The sequence below is a fragment of the Drosophila eugracilis genome, unplaced genomic scaffold (assembly GCF_018153835.1).
Source record: "Drosophila eugracilis isolate 14026-0451.02 unplaced genomic scaffold, ASM1815383v1 contig_75, whole genome shotgun sequence".
NCBI classification, from domain to species: Eukaryota; Metazoa; Arthropoda; class Insecta; order Diptera; family Drosophilidae; genus Drosophila; species Drosophila eugracilis.
Window position 1 is genome coordinate 1289449 of NW_024573645.1, and position 17529 is coordinate 1306977.

The 17529-nt window shown below is 38.6% G+C and overlaps 2 protein-coding genes across 2 annotated transcripts in view; one reads left to right on the forward strand and one right to left on the reverse strand.

Annotated features, from left to right (window-relative positions):
- LOC108105257 (protein tincar) overlaps positions 1-15272 on the reverse strand; it is a 62696-nt gene extending 47424 nt beyond the window's left edge. Inside the window, 1 exon segment of the mRNA XM_041819526.1 lies at positions 14989-15272. The gene's annotated coding sequence lies outside the window, so the exon portion shown is untranslated.
- A 404-nt stretch (positions 15273-15676) lies between these two features.
- LOC108111572 (chitobiosyldiphosphodolichol beta-mannosyltransferase) lies at positions 15677-17289 on the forward strand. The gene is made up of 3 exons (XM_017221095.2): positions 15677-16327; positions 16383-16943; positions 17005-17289. Exons 1-3 carry the CDS (start codon positions 15768-15770, stop codon positions 17222-17224), a joined length of 1341 nt encoding a protein of 446 aa, XP_017076584.2. The 5' UTR covers positions 15677-15767; the 3' UTR covers positions 17225-17289.
- Positions 17290-17529: the final 240 nt, after the last annotated feature.

Consider the following 17529-nt stretch of genomic DNA (forward strand, 5'->3'; position numbering starts at 1 on the left):
TAAGGCAAAACCTTTTGTAGAGTAGTTAGAAATTTTAAATATGTAAAAGATCTAACAAATTTATTGCACTTTTTAACTTGTTAGCCTTTCTGGTTTTTTACAAATCCAAAAATCAATAAATAATTACCACTGTTCGGACCCAAACAAAGTGAAACTTTGTCTGGCCTTACAAAAGAAATAAATTCAATTGACGCCCCCAAAGAGAGAGAGAAATACTTGACAAAGGCAGTCAACGAAATTAACACATTTCCTAAGGACTTTAGTTTTTGTTGAAGTGATTTCGAGGTTATTTCCAGACAGTAGCAGGTAGTGGAATAATTTATGGCAATTATTTTGACACGGACAATGATGAGAGGTCGTTCCAGACCCGTCCCTCCTAAGCCGCAGATTGTAATCTTCAAGAGAGTCCTGCCCAGGATACAGACTTAAGCACTTTCGATTAACGCTTGGGCCCAACAACCAAAGCAAACAAATTGCGAAAAGGCCATTATGGCCACAAAGGATCACGTCAGCCTACCTGAGTGAGTCAGAGTGTAAAGAAAAGATATAGGGTCTCCTATATAGTCTCCTATATATATTTACAAGGTTCAAGGGGAGATCGCAAACAAGGACAGGACAGCAGGTGTGCCGACGCAAAGGAAATCAGTTAAGGCAACGGACACAAAGCCAGGGACAGGAACAAGCATATACCTGCACTGAGGGATATACTTTAAGCCAGAAAGTTACCAAAATTCTGGAATTTTTTAATGATAATGTTACTAAGTACTTAGAAGATTTTAATCTTATAGTTTATTTAAAGGTTGTGCTTAACTAAATCTTATTTTCTGAATTCATTAACTTGGTTTGTGAATATTTTTGTTTAAAATTGTTTTTTTAAACTCATTTCTCTCAGTGCTTAGAAACAGAGACCCTAAAGCACTGATCAGACTTGGATTTTTGCACCTGCCACAGCTCAAATCAAAGGAGACAGCACATATAAAGAGGCCCCCGATCTCAGGTAACTCGATCCCGATCGCCGACATCTGTTGTTGTTGGTCTTTTGACGATTTTTTTTCTTTTATTTTTTGGGGCCAAGGGAGCGGAACTTATTTCGCGAACCAGTCGCTGGGCTAGCAAACCCGTTTTACTTTATATTTTTGCGGTCGCTTTTCGAGGGTAACCCAAATTTTTTTTTTTTTGGCGGATACCGTTGGCCATATAATTTTCGGCATTAGCTTTGTTCAAATTAATGGTCAGCCAACCAGGCAGTTGGAGTTGCTTTTCATCTGCGTTTTTAAAGGCAGCTGTTAGATTTCAGATGAAGCCCCAAAAACAGGAAGATGAAACGTGTTTCCTTAAGTTTTGGCGGTTATGCTTACACTAGGCAACAGGATAGAGATATGGAAATATTGTTAAGAACTTTTAAATCAGTATTATTCAGATTTTCATTAATAATATAATTGAACAAAAAAGGTTTTTGGTAATGTACACCCGATTAAACTTAAGCCCTGATTGTATAAAATGAATTTCCGTTGTTTCATATAAAATTAATTACCATTGGTCCTAAAAACATATATATTAATTCCCAGCAACCAGAAATGGCGAAAAAAACAGACACTCACACACATTAAGCACCAGCAATAAAGCATTCCGCAATTGGCTCAATTGATCAAAGGATGTCTGGGGTTAATGTGATTGCATTTTAAATGCCAATTTGCGATGAAAATTTCAAGAACTTCTGCCATATTAACAGCGCGATACACGTTTCGATTTTTCCTCTTTTTTCTGTGTGTTATTTGCGCGTAATTAAAACTTTTTGCCAAACCCCATGCAGTGGTGGAGAAAGGGGAAAGAAATTCATCAGGGGCTTAATCGATTTTTGATTTCTTGCTGATGGCTTTGGCCAGGAAACTACTACGCAGAGCAACTCTCCCGGTTGTTTATGGCTAATGGATTTTATCGATTTACGTATATTTTTACTTTTATCAGGCAATTATTAAATCGATAGCAAGTTGCCACAGGCCAGTAATTGAGTTGGTTATTACATGTATGCCTTGAACTTGATTACAGGGGTGGTGGTGCTGCTCTTTCCGAGTTGTTGACCCAAAAGGGTTCCCTTTGGGGTTGATTTTCAGAGCAAGTTTTGATTGGTTTGGTTTAGATACTAAACTGAATTTGGAACACAATGTGGTGACCCACATTGAAGTGATGTTAAGGAATTCATTTCTTGGGTGTGGATTACAAATGGTTCTCCTTTTTAGGGTGGACCCTCTACTAATTCGCTTTCAATTAGCCCTCGCTGGTTCCACAATATTTCCCCTCCCCCGAAATGGGTGTACTTAGCAACCTTCTGATATGCATATCATGAGTCTTCTCCTTCTTTTTGTGGCCAATAAAACGAAATTCCTCACATAAATTATGCTCCATTTAATAAAGCTGACGAGCGTATCCCCGCGGCTCTTGAGAAAATGTTAAGAGCACAGCCAGAAAAAGATAAAGGAAAAGTCGGAGGTAGCAATTCGTTGGCATTTATAATGCTCAACTGTCAACAGGATGATGATGGTGATGAGGGCTCTGATGATGATGACTCGACGCAAGTGGCTTCGTTGATGAGAAAGTCAAAATAAAAAAAAGAAGTCACAAAAGTCACGCAACTTGCATTTGGAAGGGGAAAAAAGGATCTTATTTTTTGGCCAGGTTCAAAGAAAAGAAACCAGTCGATAAGTCGAAAGCCGAATGGCATTTTTTCATCGGCTTACACAGCCACACATGTGACGTGACTGGCTTTATATATATATATATATATGGCCAGGACCAATCTGCACTTGCCATTTATTTTTTATTCTTTAAGCTTTAAGCAAGTAATTTGCATAAAATGCGCGACAGACGGAGAAAAACCAGCTCACGCCGAAAGCTAACAAGGATTAAGTAGGAAGACAGGAGAGAGAGAGAGAGGTAGAAGAAGGAAAGCCGGCGAGAAATGACTTCAGGATGCCATGTGGCCATGTGGCGTTGGGGAAAACTTACGAGCTGCACAAATGAAAATGAATTCGGGTCCAAAAGAATAACAATGAAGAGGTCGAAACGAAAGCAGGACTTTGACTCGAACCCATGGCGAATAATTAAACAAAATTAAGCTGTAAGCCAAATGAAGTGAGTAAGAGGGTGGAAGTATTTAAGCATCCGCAGGAAAAACACAAGAAGTCTTAATAAAAAACCAAAAGAAAGAAATTAAGCTACTTTTTTGGCAAGTGTATCTCGGAAGCAGAGCTGTAGCAGCCGCCGAAATTTAATAAGTTATAATACAAAAGTTCGTGATGCTTCATTATGGGAAAGCAGCCAAGAACTACAGACAGGCACAGCTTCCTTGTCGACCCAACTCCCAGATCCTGGCAACCAATCCTTCTCCTTCTGCTGCTTGTGTGTGTGTGTGTGTGTGTTTCCCATTTACCCACATTATGTACTTGTTGTGGTAGAGTGCACAGGATGCACAAATACAGTGTGTCTTAGAATTCAAAGCCTAATGAGAGCAAAGGCAAACGGATCAAATTACTTAATTAAAAATTTGTTTTCTAAATATAAACACTGATTAAATTTACTGGAAAGTTAAGCTGTTTTAAGTTTAGGAAGCAATTTAATAAAATGTCTTTTCATTTTCAAGGAGTTTATAGAAGTAACTCACTTTTTCAACTCATTTCCTTCACGTTTTTAATCTTTGAAATATATAAATTCACCTTTTAAAGGAATATTTTTGTGAGAGGTATTTCTTAATAGTAACACTTCTTCTTCCTTTAGAACTAAAATAAACTTCCTTATCAATATTTAACATGTAGGTCAGTTACCCAATTAGCTACCGTTTTTATCTAGTAAATTGCTTTAAATAAATTACAAAATTGTCTGCCACAGGTTTGATATCTGTGTCATTATCAGCTTTAGCATGCGACCTAGATTTGTGATTCAAATAATTTACATTTTTAAAGCCACACTCTATCTAACTTCTATAATAAATTATGTTTAAACTTTACAAACAAAAAGCTTAAAATGTTTAATAAATATTCAAGAGATAAGAAAGACTTGAAATGACCAAAGCCCATAATAAATTTCAAACTCTTCTTTAAATTAATCGATTTCCTTTAGAGACTTATGAGTATGAGACACACTGTATCGCATACTATTTAGCTACTCGGCAGTTAAGTGTGAATGTTTTTAGGTCCCCACTGCTGTTGCTTTTCCCGGTCCTCCAAGTCAACCAAGTGCAAGTACTTACCCCCCTCATTTTCCTGCCTCATTTCCCTCCTGTTCTGCTCCTGTTTCCTCTTTTTTTTTTTTGGTAAGCGTCGTCGCATTTCATGCAAATGAAGTTAACTTGCATATGCAAATGAGGTTTGTTTGGGAACGCGTTACATTTTCCATTTGGCAGCGGAATTTGTGCGTTCGTTTTCCGAGCTCTTTTGGATTATAATTTCGCCTTATTTTTTTTTTTTTTTTTGTCATGGGCACACACACCTGATTTATGACTAATGAATTAATTTTGGAATTCGTTTACAATTAACATGAAATTTTAAGCCGTGGCAGGCAAATACCATATAAGCCTTTACACCTACACATCATGGCAGGAAGAAATCCTTTTGGTACACACACACACAACCAGACACACACACATACTCACTTACACAGACATAAATCAACGCTGTGTGGGGCAAATGCGATTAGCATTTTATACCATTTAAACACTGTCGCACACACCACCAGATGGAAAACAATGGAGAACAACAGTGGGGAAAAGCGGAAAACATTGTGACAAAGCTGGTAGGGCCATGCTATTTCCTTCTCTTTTCTACTCTATAACCCTGTCTCTCTCTTTCTGTTCTTTCGCTGTGTGCATCTCCCCACTTGCAACCCAAACACAATTACATATTACTTATATGAAGCTATGGAAAGGGAACAGACAGTTAGAAACGGTTAACCAATCGGAAGGAAGGGGTTCGAACTGGAGATACTCATTGGTACTAAGATGGATCCATAGAACTTTAAGACCTTTATTAATGTAACTTTTATGGTTTTTCCATTTTTAAAGCCTCATCCATATCTTATCAATATCTCTCCCAATAAAACACCCAAAATCTCATATTAAAGGATAAATTACATCCTTTTTGAGTAATTAAAAAATCATCATACAAACCACACATTACCAACAATGAAATAAATCTGTATTAATCAGAACTAATAACTTATTTATGACCAACTCACGGCTAATAACTAAAGGTTCGCTGACAAATCCATCGTTAAATGTTAATTACCTGCAAAAAACAGAAACACATTGATTAACAAAGAACTAATTAGGCATTTAAAAAGCATTAAAATGGATTATCAAATCAATTAAAAACAAATTATAAACAAATTAAGTACTAGCTGGCGGCACAGCCTAGCAAACCCTTCAAACACCCTTTAACTTAGAATAGAGTATGGCGAATAGGAAAGCCCAAGTAGAATGCAAATTGCGCAAAAATCGGTAGAAAAAACAAATGTGCAACAAAGCGAACAATTGTAATTTAACTGCAGTCAGACTCTAGTTGGCAGCTGCAACCACAACAACAACAACAATAATAACAACAACAACAGTAGCATCAAATGGCAAAAAGCAAAAGGCATAAACCTAAAACCATAAAAGCAACAGCCAGAATTGTGCGAGCCTCAAGTGTTGTATGTAAGCCGCTTTTGTTAGGCAATTGTTTGCCTGCCTGGCTTTCCTAGTGGTTCCCTTTACCAGAGAGGACTCCAAAAAAGGGGGCGCGGCGGGACTTTTGGGGCAGCATGGCAAATGAAATATCCCCACTATACATACACACACACTAGCATAATCCACTTTGCCCAGGCTGCATTGCAAAAAAAAAAAAAAAATGTTAACAAAAAAACAAGGAAAAACACAATAACAGCAAGAAAATCCGGAAGTTACACATACGCCCCGTTGTCTGCGTCTCCCTCGAAAACATCTCTCTCCCTAACCTCTTAAATCTCAGCGTTTTTGTTCTTGTCGCCATCCAGTTGACAAATGTCACAGCGATGGCATTCAACTACACTGGAAAAAAATGTATATAAATAAATCTAAATTAGCTGATACGAAAGAGAACTGATACAAACCTAAACTAACTAAGTTTAAGCTAATGTCAGCGGTTTTTAATATTTATCTTTCTTACATTGTCAAATTTATAGTTTATGTAATTTTTTTACTTTTTACTTTTACTTTTACTTTTTTACTTTCTGTGTATCAACTGCCACGCCTCTTTAGCGCGCTTCACATCCGCTCTATACCGAGACAAATGTAAAACAGCATAAAACACTCGTCGTCACTACTAGTTGCAGTTCGCCTGCCCCCTTGGCCACAACGCTCCTTCTCTTCCATTATAATGTTCGTGAAAAACTTGACACTTAATTGTCTGTCCATGTCCATGTGCGTCATGTGTCCTCCACTACCCTGCTGCTCTGCCACTCCGCCCGCTTGCTATCTATGGCATCTCATCTCGTCTGGCGCCTGTTTCTGTTGTCAATTGTTGCACATTTGCATGGCAATTGGATTGGACCACTAGAATGGGTGGCGGAGTGGGTATGGAGTGGAGTCTATGGAATGCTGGCGGAGTGGCGTTTGGGCCAATGCCCGTTGTTTCATGAGGCGTCGAGTTAAATGAGCCGCCTCTTGGCTAAAAGCTAGTTGAACAGCACAGCACATCAGACATCAGGCAACATCCTCACTGCTCCTTTTCACCATTCTGCAGCACTATTCTGCAGCACTTTTAGCAATCATAACAATAAGCAGCAGTTGAATGCCCCAGAAGGGAAGAATTTATTGCTTGAAGGAGAATGCATCCAAAAGAAGTTTTCAAATATTTTTTGGGCAACTTAACAGATTTTAAACATATTAAATTATATATTTAAATTCAATGGCTATTAATTTAGTTATGTTTAACCTCTTTATGACCTTTTAGTGGCATATTAAATTCAATAGCCCCTAAGCTGTTTATTATTAAATATTCCTGCCACTAATAGGCATTGAAATGTTTAAATACTTTGCAACTAACTGTTAATATGGGTGTTTAAGTGGGCTAGTAAATAAAAAGTCCTATTAAACAAAATGAAAAAGGTTTAAAAAGTAAAAAACTTAAGATTTTTTTACAATTTAAACTAATATTTTATAGACTCTCAACATAATAAAAACCTTCTTGTTTTCCGTACAAAAGAGCGCTCAAAACGGAATGTTTTTCAACAATAAATATTAATAGAAATCTTTCAGCTAAAAATACAAAATAATTTTGAATATATTCCAACTAACTTGAGTAATGAAAACACCATTTTCCGCAAACAAACCGACTTCAATGTGTATAAAATATTTTTATAAAAACCCAGAGATATTTTTCCTTTTCTATAACACTTCTGTGTACCCCCTCTTAGCTGGTCACTATCTATCTCTCAACCATCCACTATTCATTTTGCCCAATGATGAGGTGCAGCACTTCCGGCAGCAGGAGTTTCAGCAGCAGAGGATGAGCAGATGAACAGATGCACAGTTGCCACAATGCCGCGGGGCATTTGTTTTGGTTGGCGGTTCTGGTTCTGGTTCTGGTTTTGGGTCTGTTCTTGTTTGCTTTATTTTTGGGTTTCGCAGTAGTTTCTGCCACCCCCAAAAAAAGAGAGGAGGAGCTTAACATCGAGGGAAATGGATAGTGGGTGCAGTACGATTTTTGCCTGGATTTTGCACTTTGCACGGTCTCTGCTAATGAAAATGAAGTCGTAAAAGGGTTTGCCACGTGGCTGGTAATGCGCATCCCCATTCCATCTGTTTTTCCGCTTTTCCTTGTTTGCTACGCTTTCGGAATCCTTTAAGCGCCATTTAGTTTCAACGAGTGCTTAACTTAATGAACACAATGGGCGGTAACCGGTTGAAAATGCTAAAGGAAAATCTAATGGAAAATGTTAGAGCTTCCGCTATTTATGCTATCTATGTATTCGCAATCCCATTGGAGCACATAATCAGATTTTAATAGCTTTTCTCCTAAAAAAAAAAACAGGACATAGATCAACAATGGCTAAAGAAAGGACAACATAGAGTGGCGTAGACTAAGAACTAAAAATGCCATTAATGAAATGATGATGACAACGAAGAAAGTTTCGCACGACCCAAACACATAAAACAGAAATTCCCCAAAGTCACAGAACAGAAAACAAAGACGAATCGAAAGTGGAATGGGCAGCTACACTCTAATAAAAGGAATACAAGTTCCTTAAAAATCTTTATAATAAACTAACTCCCCTGCTACCAAGCTAAAACTTTAATTTTCCGCCTTTGACAATCCTCTCTCTTCATTTTAATTTGAAACTTCCTTTACTTAACGTTAAAGGCAGTTAATTAAGTGCTTGTTTAATAGAAATACTTTTTCTTCCTGTGCAGAAGCCAAGAACCAGGAAGTGATAGAGGCAAGTCTCAGCTGGAAAACGATGAGAAGCAAAAATAAAACATAAAACAAAATGCCCAAAAAATTAACGACAAATTGAGCATCATTAAAAGTAAGGAGAGGAAGACGACGACTTGGGAAATGTTGCTGGATAGAGGGAAGAGGCTAGAGGGACATATGGAGGTTTTCCGAGGAAGAGCAACAGAAACATGGAGCCTGGCAAAAGCCAATAATGAAGGCAAACGCACGTTAAGAGCGAAATGAAGCCAAAAGCCCAACGACTGACAGGCAATGAAAGAAGCTTTAAGGGCACAGGGATACCTTCAAATTGTAAGGATGAAGGTGAAGGTAGAGGAAGGGGCCTGTTGTATTGGGTGGGTGTGGCACCGCCTCTGGCAACACCTGGGCGCAGTCATTTGTTTGATTACAAGCCACGAGAAACGACAATGAACCCAAATTGGAGATGGTAAACTGAAAAAGAGGGACAGTTTTTGGGTGGGTGGAGGAGGTGAGGGCAGAGAAAATAGACCCATCACAATCTTGGCAACTCCCCTTCAACCACCACTTGTTTCTAAAAATATTTTCCCATTCATTTTGTTAATTTAAACAGGTTGATCTTATTAAGAGAAGAGAGGTATCTCTGGTTTTTCTAGACAAAAATTTGTTATTCTCAATTTAGTTAATTAATAAAGCACTGAAAAACTTCTGTTCCTTAAACATATATCTAATAAATTGGTTTCTCTCAGTGCATGCCGCTTAGGTTCACCCAGGAAGAGCGCTTAATTGCCCGACAATGCAGCTGCCCCGCAACATACACGCAGTTACATATCCTTCTGGTCAGATGGGCCAACCTCATTTGCAAAAACTGACAGGCGCCAACGTCAAAAACCCTTACCCCTTTTCAACTCCCCCCTTGCCAAATCCTGGCCACAGAAACCCCCTGTTGCCACCATAATGACTCACTCACTTTGTGGCAACGGAGTTTACCAACTGCAGAGGAGTCGGGTTTCGCTGCTCTCTTCGCATTTTGTTTTTAGCCTGTTTTTTTTCCACTTTTTTTTTTTTTGGGAGGTGTGACAAGCCACCGGCTCAGCTGAGGAAAGCGTGTCCAGTATCCTGTATCCCAAGTCCCGTGTCCTGGCACATGTAACATGGTGTTCCCTTCCCTTTTTTTTCTGTAAGGGATAATTTTAATTGGTTTCCAAAGCATCAAGTGAAAAATGAAAACTTTGTGGTTAACCAGAAAAAAATTATGTTCAACATGGCCAACACGAAAGTCTCATTAAAATTCGATTCCACTTTTACAAGGCTGACATTAAAAACAAACAAGCCCGAACAAATTGCCAGAGGGCATGATTATTTCATGTAGTAACTACCAAAAAATTAAATTTTTAGTTACTAAACTAAAAGAAAATGATTTAATAACTTTGAAGAATTTTAGGTATTAGAAAAGTAGGTGTTAGCTGTTTTGCTTGTAAGTTTTTCTTCAAAATATATTTTTATCACATAATCAAATTGGAATATAAATATTCCCTAGTAAATTCTGCTTTTACCAAGCCGTCATGCTAGACAGAACATTTTAATTAAGTGAACACAAAAGAGCCACTGAGGCTGTCATCGAGATATTTGAGAATGACATTTGAGTTATTTGCACAGCAGCTGTGGTCCATATTCAAAGTGAAATAACAGATTAATATTTCCTTTTTTATTATTTGCTTAATTCATGTTATGTCATCTTTTTCGCTACGGATTTTACTTTTTTAATAAATTTTCTGGAGCCACAAGCTGCCTCTCTCTCTCTCTCTCTCTTGGTCATTTTAATCAGCATTTTTCACTTAGCCGCAGCATTTTTTATTATTATTTTCTTTTTTTTGCTTCGCTCCGATGTCCTGAAAGTGACCGCCGCAGTGGCAGCTATTTACCCGCCCACTGGCTGCCGCGCCCCCTTTTCCTTGACCGAAGTCTGTACACACCGCACTTTGTTATGTTTTGTTTGCCTTTGCCTTGCTCTCGGGCCTTTTGTTTGCACTTCTCCTGATTTTTCTCTCTCTGTGTGTGTTTTTTTTTTTTTATATATTTTCCTTTTTCAGCTGCTGCGGTGAAGCTGTGGCTCAGTTTTTAATCAAAACATAATGTAAAAAGGATGCAAAATACACAAGGAAAGTGGCAGGCACTAACCCAACAAAGTCCATCATACCCCAAGCAACGCCCCCTCTGAATCGTGGCTCCTAAAAAGTGTTTGCCCTGTCGCTGTTGTTTTTGTGTCGTCCATTATTCAAAGCATAATGTCACAATAAACGTAAAAGGTGCAAAATATGGCCCAAAGGCAACAAGCAAAAGCAAGTGCCAACAATGAGAAAGAGCAGTGACAACACAAATATACAGTCCAACTTCGCTAACTTCAGAATTAGTCCAGTTGATTAAAAGTTTTACAGTTTCCGGAACTATGCAGTTTGAGATATTAAAACTATTAAAAATAGTTTTCTAAGAATTTATTTATTTTTTTCTGATTTTCAGCTTAAAAGTGAATTCGAACTTTAAATTTCAAAATTTTCTAAAATATTTTTAAAATTGTAAAAAATTTTATTTATCTAAAATAGACCAAATCATAATCTTATAACTTTCCTCCTACTACTTATTCATCTTCCTCACATTTCACTGTACTTACAGACGAAAGCTACAACAAAAGAGCTACCGTAATAGCAGCAAAAGCAACAAAATCAACAACAACAACGGCGACAACAACAACTCAACTTAATAACACTTTGCAGTTGTCGCTGCCCAGGGCACTCACCCGGCATTTCCTTCATGCCCTGACCTCCTCCATTTGCAGGGACTGCATAAATTTGGAAGGCAGAGGAACCTGGGAAGGAAAAAGTTGATCACTTCTCGTACTCTTGCTCCCTCTCTCTGTCACCTTTCTCCTGCAACTTGTTTGTTGTTGCCGCAATTGTTGCGTGCCCGTCAGTCAGTCAGTCAGTCAGTCAGTCATTTATTCGGTCAGTCAGTCAGTCATTCAAGCTGCCAACCAGCCAGTCAGTCAGTCATTCAGTCATTCGTGTGTCCACGTGCGGGTATAAAAGCGTCAACAGAAATGACCCGCTGGCAACTTGCATCGCTGACGAGACTTCTGCATCCGACAGTTTAACGGAGTTTCAAGCACCTTGCATTGGAAATTTCCTGTTATTTTTATTTTAAATATTACATTTTAGGCAGCTGATTTTGCAATTTTGATGCAAAAGTGTTTAGAAATTTAAGTGGTTAGCAATCAAAAAGAGAAATCTTCCATATAAGCCGTTATTAAAGTTATATGCCTTAGTTAACAACAGTCTTAAGCCAACATACTTTTTAATAACAACTTATCCTATATCTTATATAAAGTAGTAAACTGCAAAACTTTAAACTGTTATACCATACGGTTGTCGTACTTTAAAGACTAATTTGCAATTTTCTCTAGAAGAAGAATTGCTAAACGAGAAGAATTAAGTCTAGTCATTGACCCGTAGCTACTGTTCTTGCTATCTTTTATCTGTTTCTCTTTGGCTTCAGCTACCTGAATTGGTTCGCGTAATTTGCCTTTTTGATAGCTCGAAGTCCGCCATCTCAACGACCCAAGTTGTTCCACATGTTTGTCACGTGTGGCGAAGTGAACTCAATTGCCCTCGTCCTCCTCCTCAACCGAATCCCCTCCCTCCTCCTTCTCTGGCAACAAGTATCGTGGAGAAAGCACTTCACAAATTGAAGTGCAGCGCGAGATTTAGAAAAAGAGAATAGGAGAGGACACTGGCACTTCCGCAGCTATTTTCCATGTTTCCCTCGAACGTACCATTGTTGATTGTTATTTGGAAAATGTCAAAGAGACTTGAGTGATCTACAACTGCCCTGCAAGGGATCTTCTGATGCACTCAGAAAAATCAGTTGATAGTGAAGAATGACTTTTGTCATTTCATTTATTTAAAAACCTAAAAAGTAACTGGTTTTTAATAGCATTGATCACTTAGATAAGTGCGGTTGATAAAGGTGTACAATCTCATTTTAAACATTAAAAATTATATCCCAATCAAATCACAATTTAATGGAGTTTTAGTCAATAAAAAAACATAATCGATATTATAATTCCTTTAAAATGAAGTATAAATATCTCTTGAGGATTGATACCTCAATCAAAACTCAATTCCCTTTTTAGTTTTTTTTTAATTTTCAGTGCCGGGCTGTAAATTAAACAAGCGAGATACGAGCGAAAATAGAAAAAGGGGCCTGGATGCAATGCTGCACTTGCCACAAGATATCGCCGCCTCTTTTTCACGTCCCTGTGGCAAATCACGGTCTCTCTTTCGCTCACGTCGTTTTTAATTATAGCCAACTTTTACGTCGAAGAGACGACGTCTGCAAAGCGGAAGTTTGTTTAGGATATTTGGCATTGTGTGCTGGCATTTTACAAGCTCATGCAGCTGCCTGCATACGGCGCCGTCTCTTCAAATTCCCTGACTCTCCACTGACTTGCCACCACCCTTTTTGAATATCTGCCCCATTTGGAGACTATATATCCCAGGCATCCGAGAGTCCATGATGCGAATTATTCAAATAGCTCGCGCCAGCCTTTGGAGCGGTCTGCATGCGGGCCATATAGCTCGACGACTTTGGCATACAAATTAGATGCAGCGATAATCGACTATTCAGGTTGACTGCCTCAGTTCCCTGACTCACCCACCCGACCAACCACATCACCAACACTAACACTGCTAACACCACCCACCTCATCTACCCGAAAGTGCACACACGCACCGCTGGGAAAAGCTTACCTGTCACGGGTTTTTGCTCTTGAGCGCCTTTAAAGTGAATTTTTCAGTCCAAAGTAATCCCTTCTTTGATATGTTTGCCGGTGTAGCTGCAAAAGAGCAATTTTCCAGATACGATTTTAGTTACATATTTCTTTTTTTGCCGAAACAAATTTCAGTGACATAAATTCAACATGAAATTAATGTTAATCCAGCTAAAAGAAAAAGGGGAAAATGTCGCAGACAGCAAACATGCACAAAAAGAAATGTGAATGCAAGTAAAATTCAGGCAAGTTTATGCGAATAGATATTGCAACAGATTGTCTCTTAAGGAATTCATTTTGTGACTTATAGAAATACAAACTAAACTAAAACCTGTTTAAAAGTAAAAAACAAATATTTTTTCAATTCAAAATGGTTTTGGAAATAATGTTAAAAAAGTAAAAAAGAAAACTTAATAAAAATCAAAGAAGTGATTTACATTTTTCCATATTTCCAATTATTGCCATAAAATACAAAGAAGTACAAGTATAATATATATTATATATATAGTTTTAAATCTGAATAATTGCATTCATTTCCACACTTATTTCCTTGAAATTTATAAATTGTGATTCTAATAAAATGTGCACCGCATAAACCCTACTAAGAAAGCTGTCCTTTTTGATTCCGTGTCTAGACTGAGGACAACTTTTCTATGCCAAATGCTGCCATAAGGATACAGAAGGAAAAAGGACGCCAAAGGGCGACGGCAGAGCAAAAACTTCTGCAGCGCAATAAAAAGCCGCACAGAAATCAAAAATCAAGAGTGGAAACTTGCGGGCCAACCCCACGAGATGAGCGTTGGAAAACACAGCGGCAGCAGCAGCAGCATCAGCGACCCACCGAAAACCACCCAGGCAGCAAGCAGTGCAACCACCCCCCGTTTCATCACCCACTCTTTTGGGGGTGGCAGTTTGGCTATTTGCCTTTTGCGAAGGACGCAGGAAGCAAAAGGACGATGCGCGGAGAGTAGTATCGCGTCTGGATCAGAAATTGCAGACGGGCCTAATGGGATAAACTACGTGTAGCACGCTCACAGCTGGGGCCAAAATAATATAATTTGTCATGTGTAAAATTTTATATATTTTTGAAGGGAAGCAATCTGTGTTGGTATATTAGTTTACATTTTATGTAAATCAATAAAAAAATTTCTTCAACTTTTAAATTTTTTTTAGTTCAGTTGGGTTTTTGATTTGCAAAATTATAGTGTAATAAAATCCTAAAAATGATTTACTACAAATTTCTTCTATTTGGAAATTTGTATTTATGGTTTAATTTTGAAAAGTATGTTGTACCTAGTAAGCATCCATATTAATAAATCGTTTAAGGATCATTTTATAGATTTATGAAAAATAAATTATTTTTTATCAAAATTGATATTTTACTTTATTAATTTGTCCCCATCTGTACATCCAGCTATAATCCCAGACAGTCGTGTGACAAATTTCTTGATAACACTACAGAAAATACTACGCGCATAAAAATGCATAAATGGAAAACAAAACCTGACGAAGCTTACAGGAAATTGTAGTGTGTGGTGTAGGGAAATTTGCATTTCCACTTCATCGAAATTCGATGGCTCGAAATAACCCCACATACACACACACACAACATAGATAGAGATTGCCACCCACACACAGGCATCCAGACAGGCGCCAACTGGAGGGTGGAAAACCGGCTTGTTTTGCCGGCGAAAATGCGTAAAATAACGGTAGTTAGAGTACTTTTCTGATTTGACTCACCTGCGATTTTCTAGTTTCATGAAGTCTTCAATAATAATCTCCGAAATATGGTCCAATTCTGTTTTTATTCCTTGTTTTTCTTCGACACTTGGTATTAATATGAATATTTTCTCTATTTGAGCATTAGTTGCTGCGTAAATTGTAGCATATCTTTATTGACAACACTCACATACACACACTGGCGAACGCACAAACACAAAGTTAGATGTTCCGTTAGAAAAGTGCCGCACTCGCGAGCCGCGACTATACGACCGACCGAATCCGAATTTCCGCGGGAATGACGTAGCGAGTAGACTACTCAGCTTACGTGCATCGTAGTGTGACCAGATCGGAGAATTCGGTATTCCTTTAATTTGACATTCGCCATCTTAGTATTTTTTTACTTATGTATCTAAAGTGTACACAATATGCAGACTTATAAATGAAATGTAAATTGTAAAAAAAAAAACATTAAAGTTATACGCTTACTATTATAAACAATGGAAAAGGGACATATCATCAAGAACATTTTTTGTTGATGTTCTTGAAATTTTAAATTCATTCTGAAGGCGAATAATAATAATAATAATAAAAGTTCCCGAATAGCAGTATATTTACATAGTTCAAAAGTATTTTCAAACATTTACATTCGTAAATACATTTCGAGCTTTTAAGACTAATTGATAACTCAAACATAATATCGAATACCGATAAGCCCCGATAGTCTTTTATTATTATTTTGTGGAGAAAACGCGCAATTGTCTTCGATCGCTGAAAACCACGTATTTTCCTGCCTAGCGATGACGGAAGTGCCGCCCAAGAAGCGCAACGCCTGCGTCATCGTTCTGGGCGACATTGGGCGCAGTCCTCGAATGCAGTACCATGCACAGAGTCTCCTGGAGGAGAATTACCACGTGGACGTTATTGGCTATCTGGAGACGAGACCATTGGAGGCACTTACTCAACATCCATGTTGCCGAATCCATGAGTTAACTGCCGTTCCAGTGACGAACCTCACGCCCAAGTTGCGGTTGCTCTTCAAGGCCTTTTGGCAGACCCTCAGTCTTCTAATAGCCCTCATCTCCATTGGGCGACCCAGCTTCCTGCTAGTCCAGAATCCGCCCGGGATTCCAACGTTGATCGTATGCTATCTATATTGTGCGGTGACCCGAACAAAATTGGCCATAGATTGGCATAATTACACCTATACAGTGCTTGCGTTGGGAATGTCCAATGGGGAACAGGGCCTTCTGATCCGAATAGTGAGGCGACTGGAACGCTATTTTGGGTCCAAAGCCCACACTCACTTCTGTGTGACACGCGCAATGCAGGAGGATCTCCAGCAGAACTGGGGTATTGGGTATGAATTGATTAACTAGTGTTAGTATTTTTCTAATCTCTGACTGATCTTTCAGGCCTGTTAAAGTTCTATATGATCGTCCGCCCACGCAATTTCATCCCATAGACCTGCCCCAGAAGCACGATTTATTCCTGAAGCTAGCCAAAGATTATCCTCAGTTTCAGGCAAAGGACATCAAACAGTCAGAGGTGCTGGAATCCACTGCACTAACCCAGAAACTGTTAAACGGCAACGTGCAATACAAGCCCCTGCGACAGGCTGTCCTCGTTTCGAGTACTAGTTGGACGCAGGATGAGGACTTTGGGATACTACTGAAAGCTTTGCAGGCCTACGAGGATACGGCGCAAGCAGAGCCTTTAGTGTATCCCTCTCTGCTGTGCATTATCACAGGAAAGGGACCACAAAAAGAGCATTATATAGCGGAAATCGACAAACTGGAATGGCAAAAGGTGTCCGTAATCACGCCTTGGTTGGAGATTGAGGACTATCCCACCGTGCTCGCCAGTGCCGACCTCGGAGTGTGCCTGCATTGGAGCACCAGTGGTTTGGACTTGCCCATGAAGGTGGTGGATATGTTCGGAAGCGGCCTGCCAGTCTGCGCCTACGATTTCAAGTGGTAGGTGGCTTTTTTCAATATCAAAAAATCTGATCACTATAACTCCATTTAACTTCTGTAGTCTGCACGAGTTGGTGAAACACGGTGAGAATGGCTTTGTGTTTAGGGACCACATTCAGTTGGCCGAGCAACTGAGAATTTGGTTCGAGCATTTTCCAAAAAATCCAAGTATCCTGGAGACGCGAGCCGGCTTTCAGCGCAACCTTCAGGAGTTCCAAGAGTTGCGATGGCGAGAAAGTTGGCGTAATATAGCCGCTCCCGTACTGGAGGCATTCCTCTAATGCATTTTATGTTGCTTTTTTAACAAAATATTTGACAATTACACGTTAAGACAGACTTTCTTCAATTGCTTATCGCTTTTTATGTTAGATATTGAATTCTATAAACTCTCTACGGGACTAATACTTGCAAATGCAAATAACACATGTGGCTACAGTAATTTTTTTCTGAAGAGCTAACTTATTTATAGTATCATAGATTTAACTGAAAGCTTACAAGATGAATGAAGCTTTTAGATATTTTATAAATTTAAATAAAATTGTATTAATAATATAGATATATTTAAAAAAAAATGTTTAATAAGAGG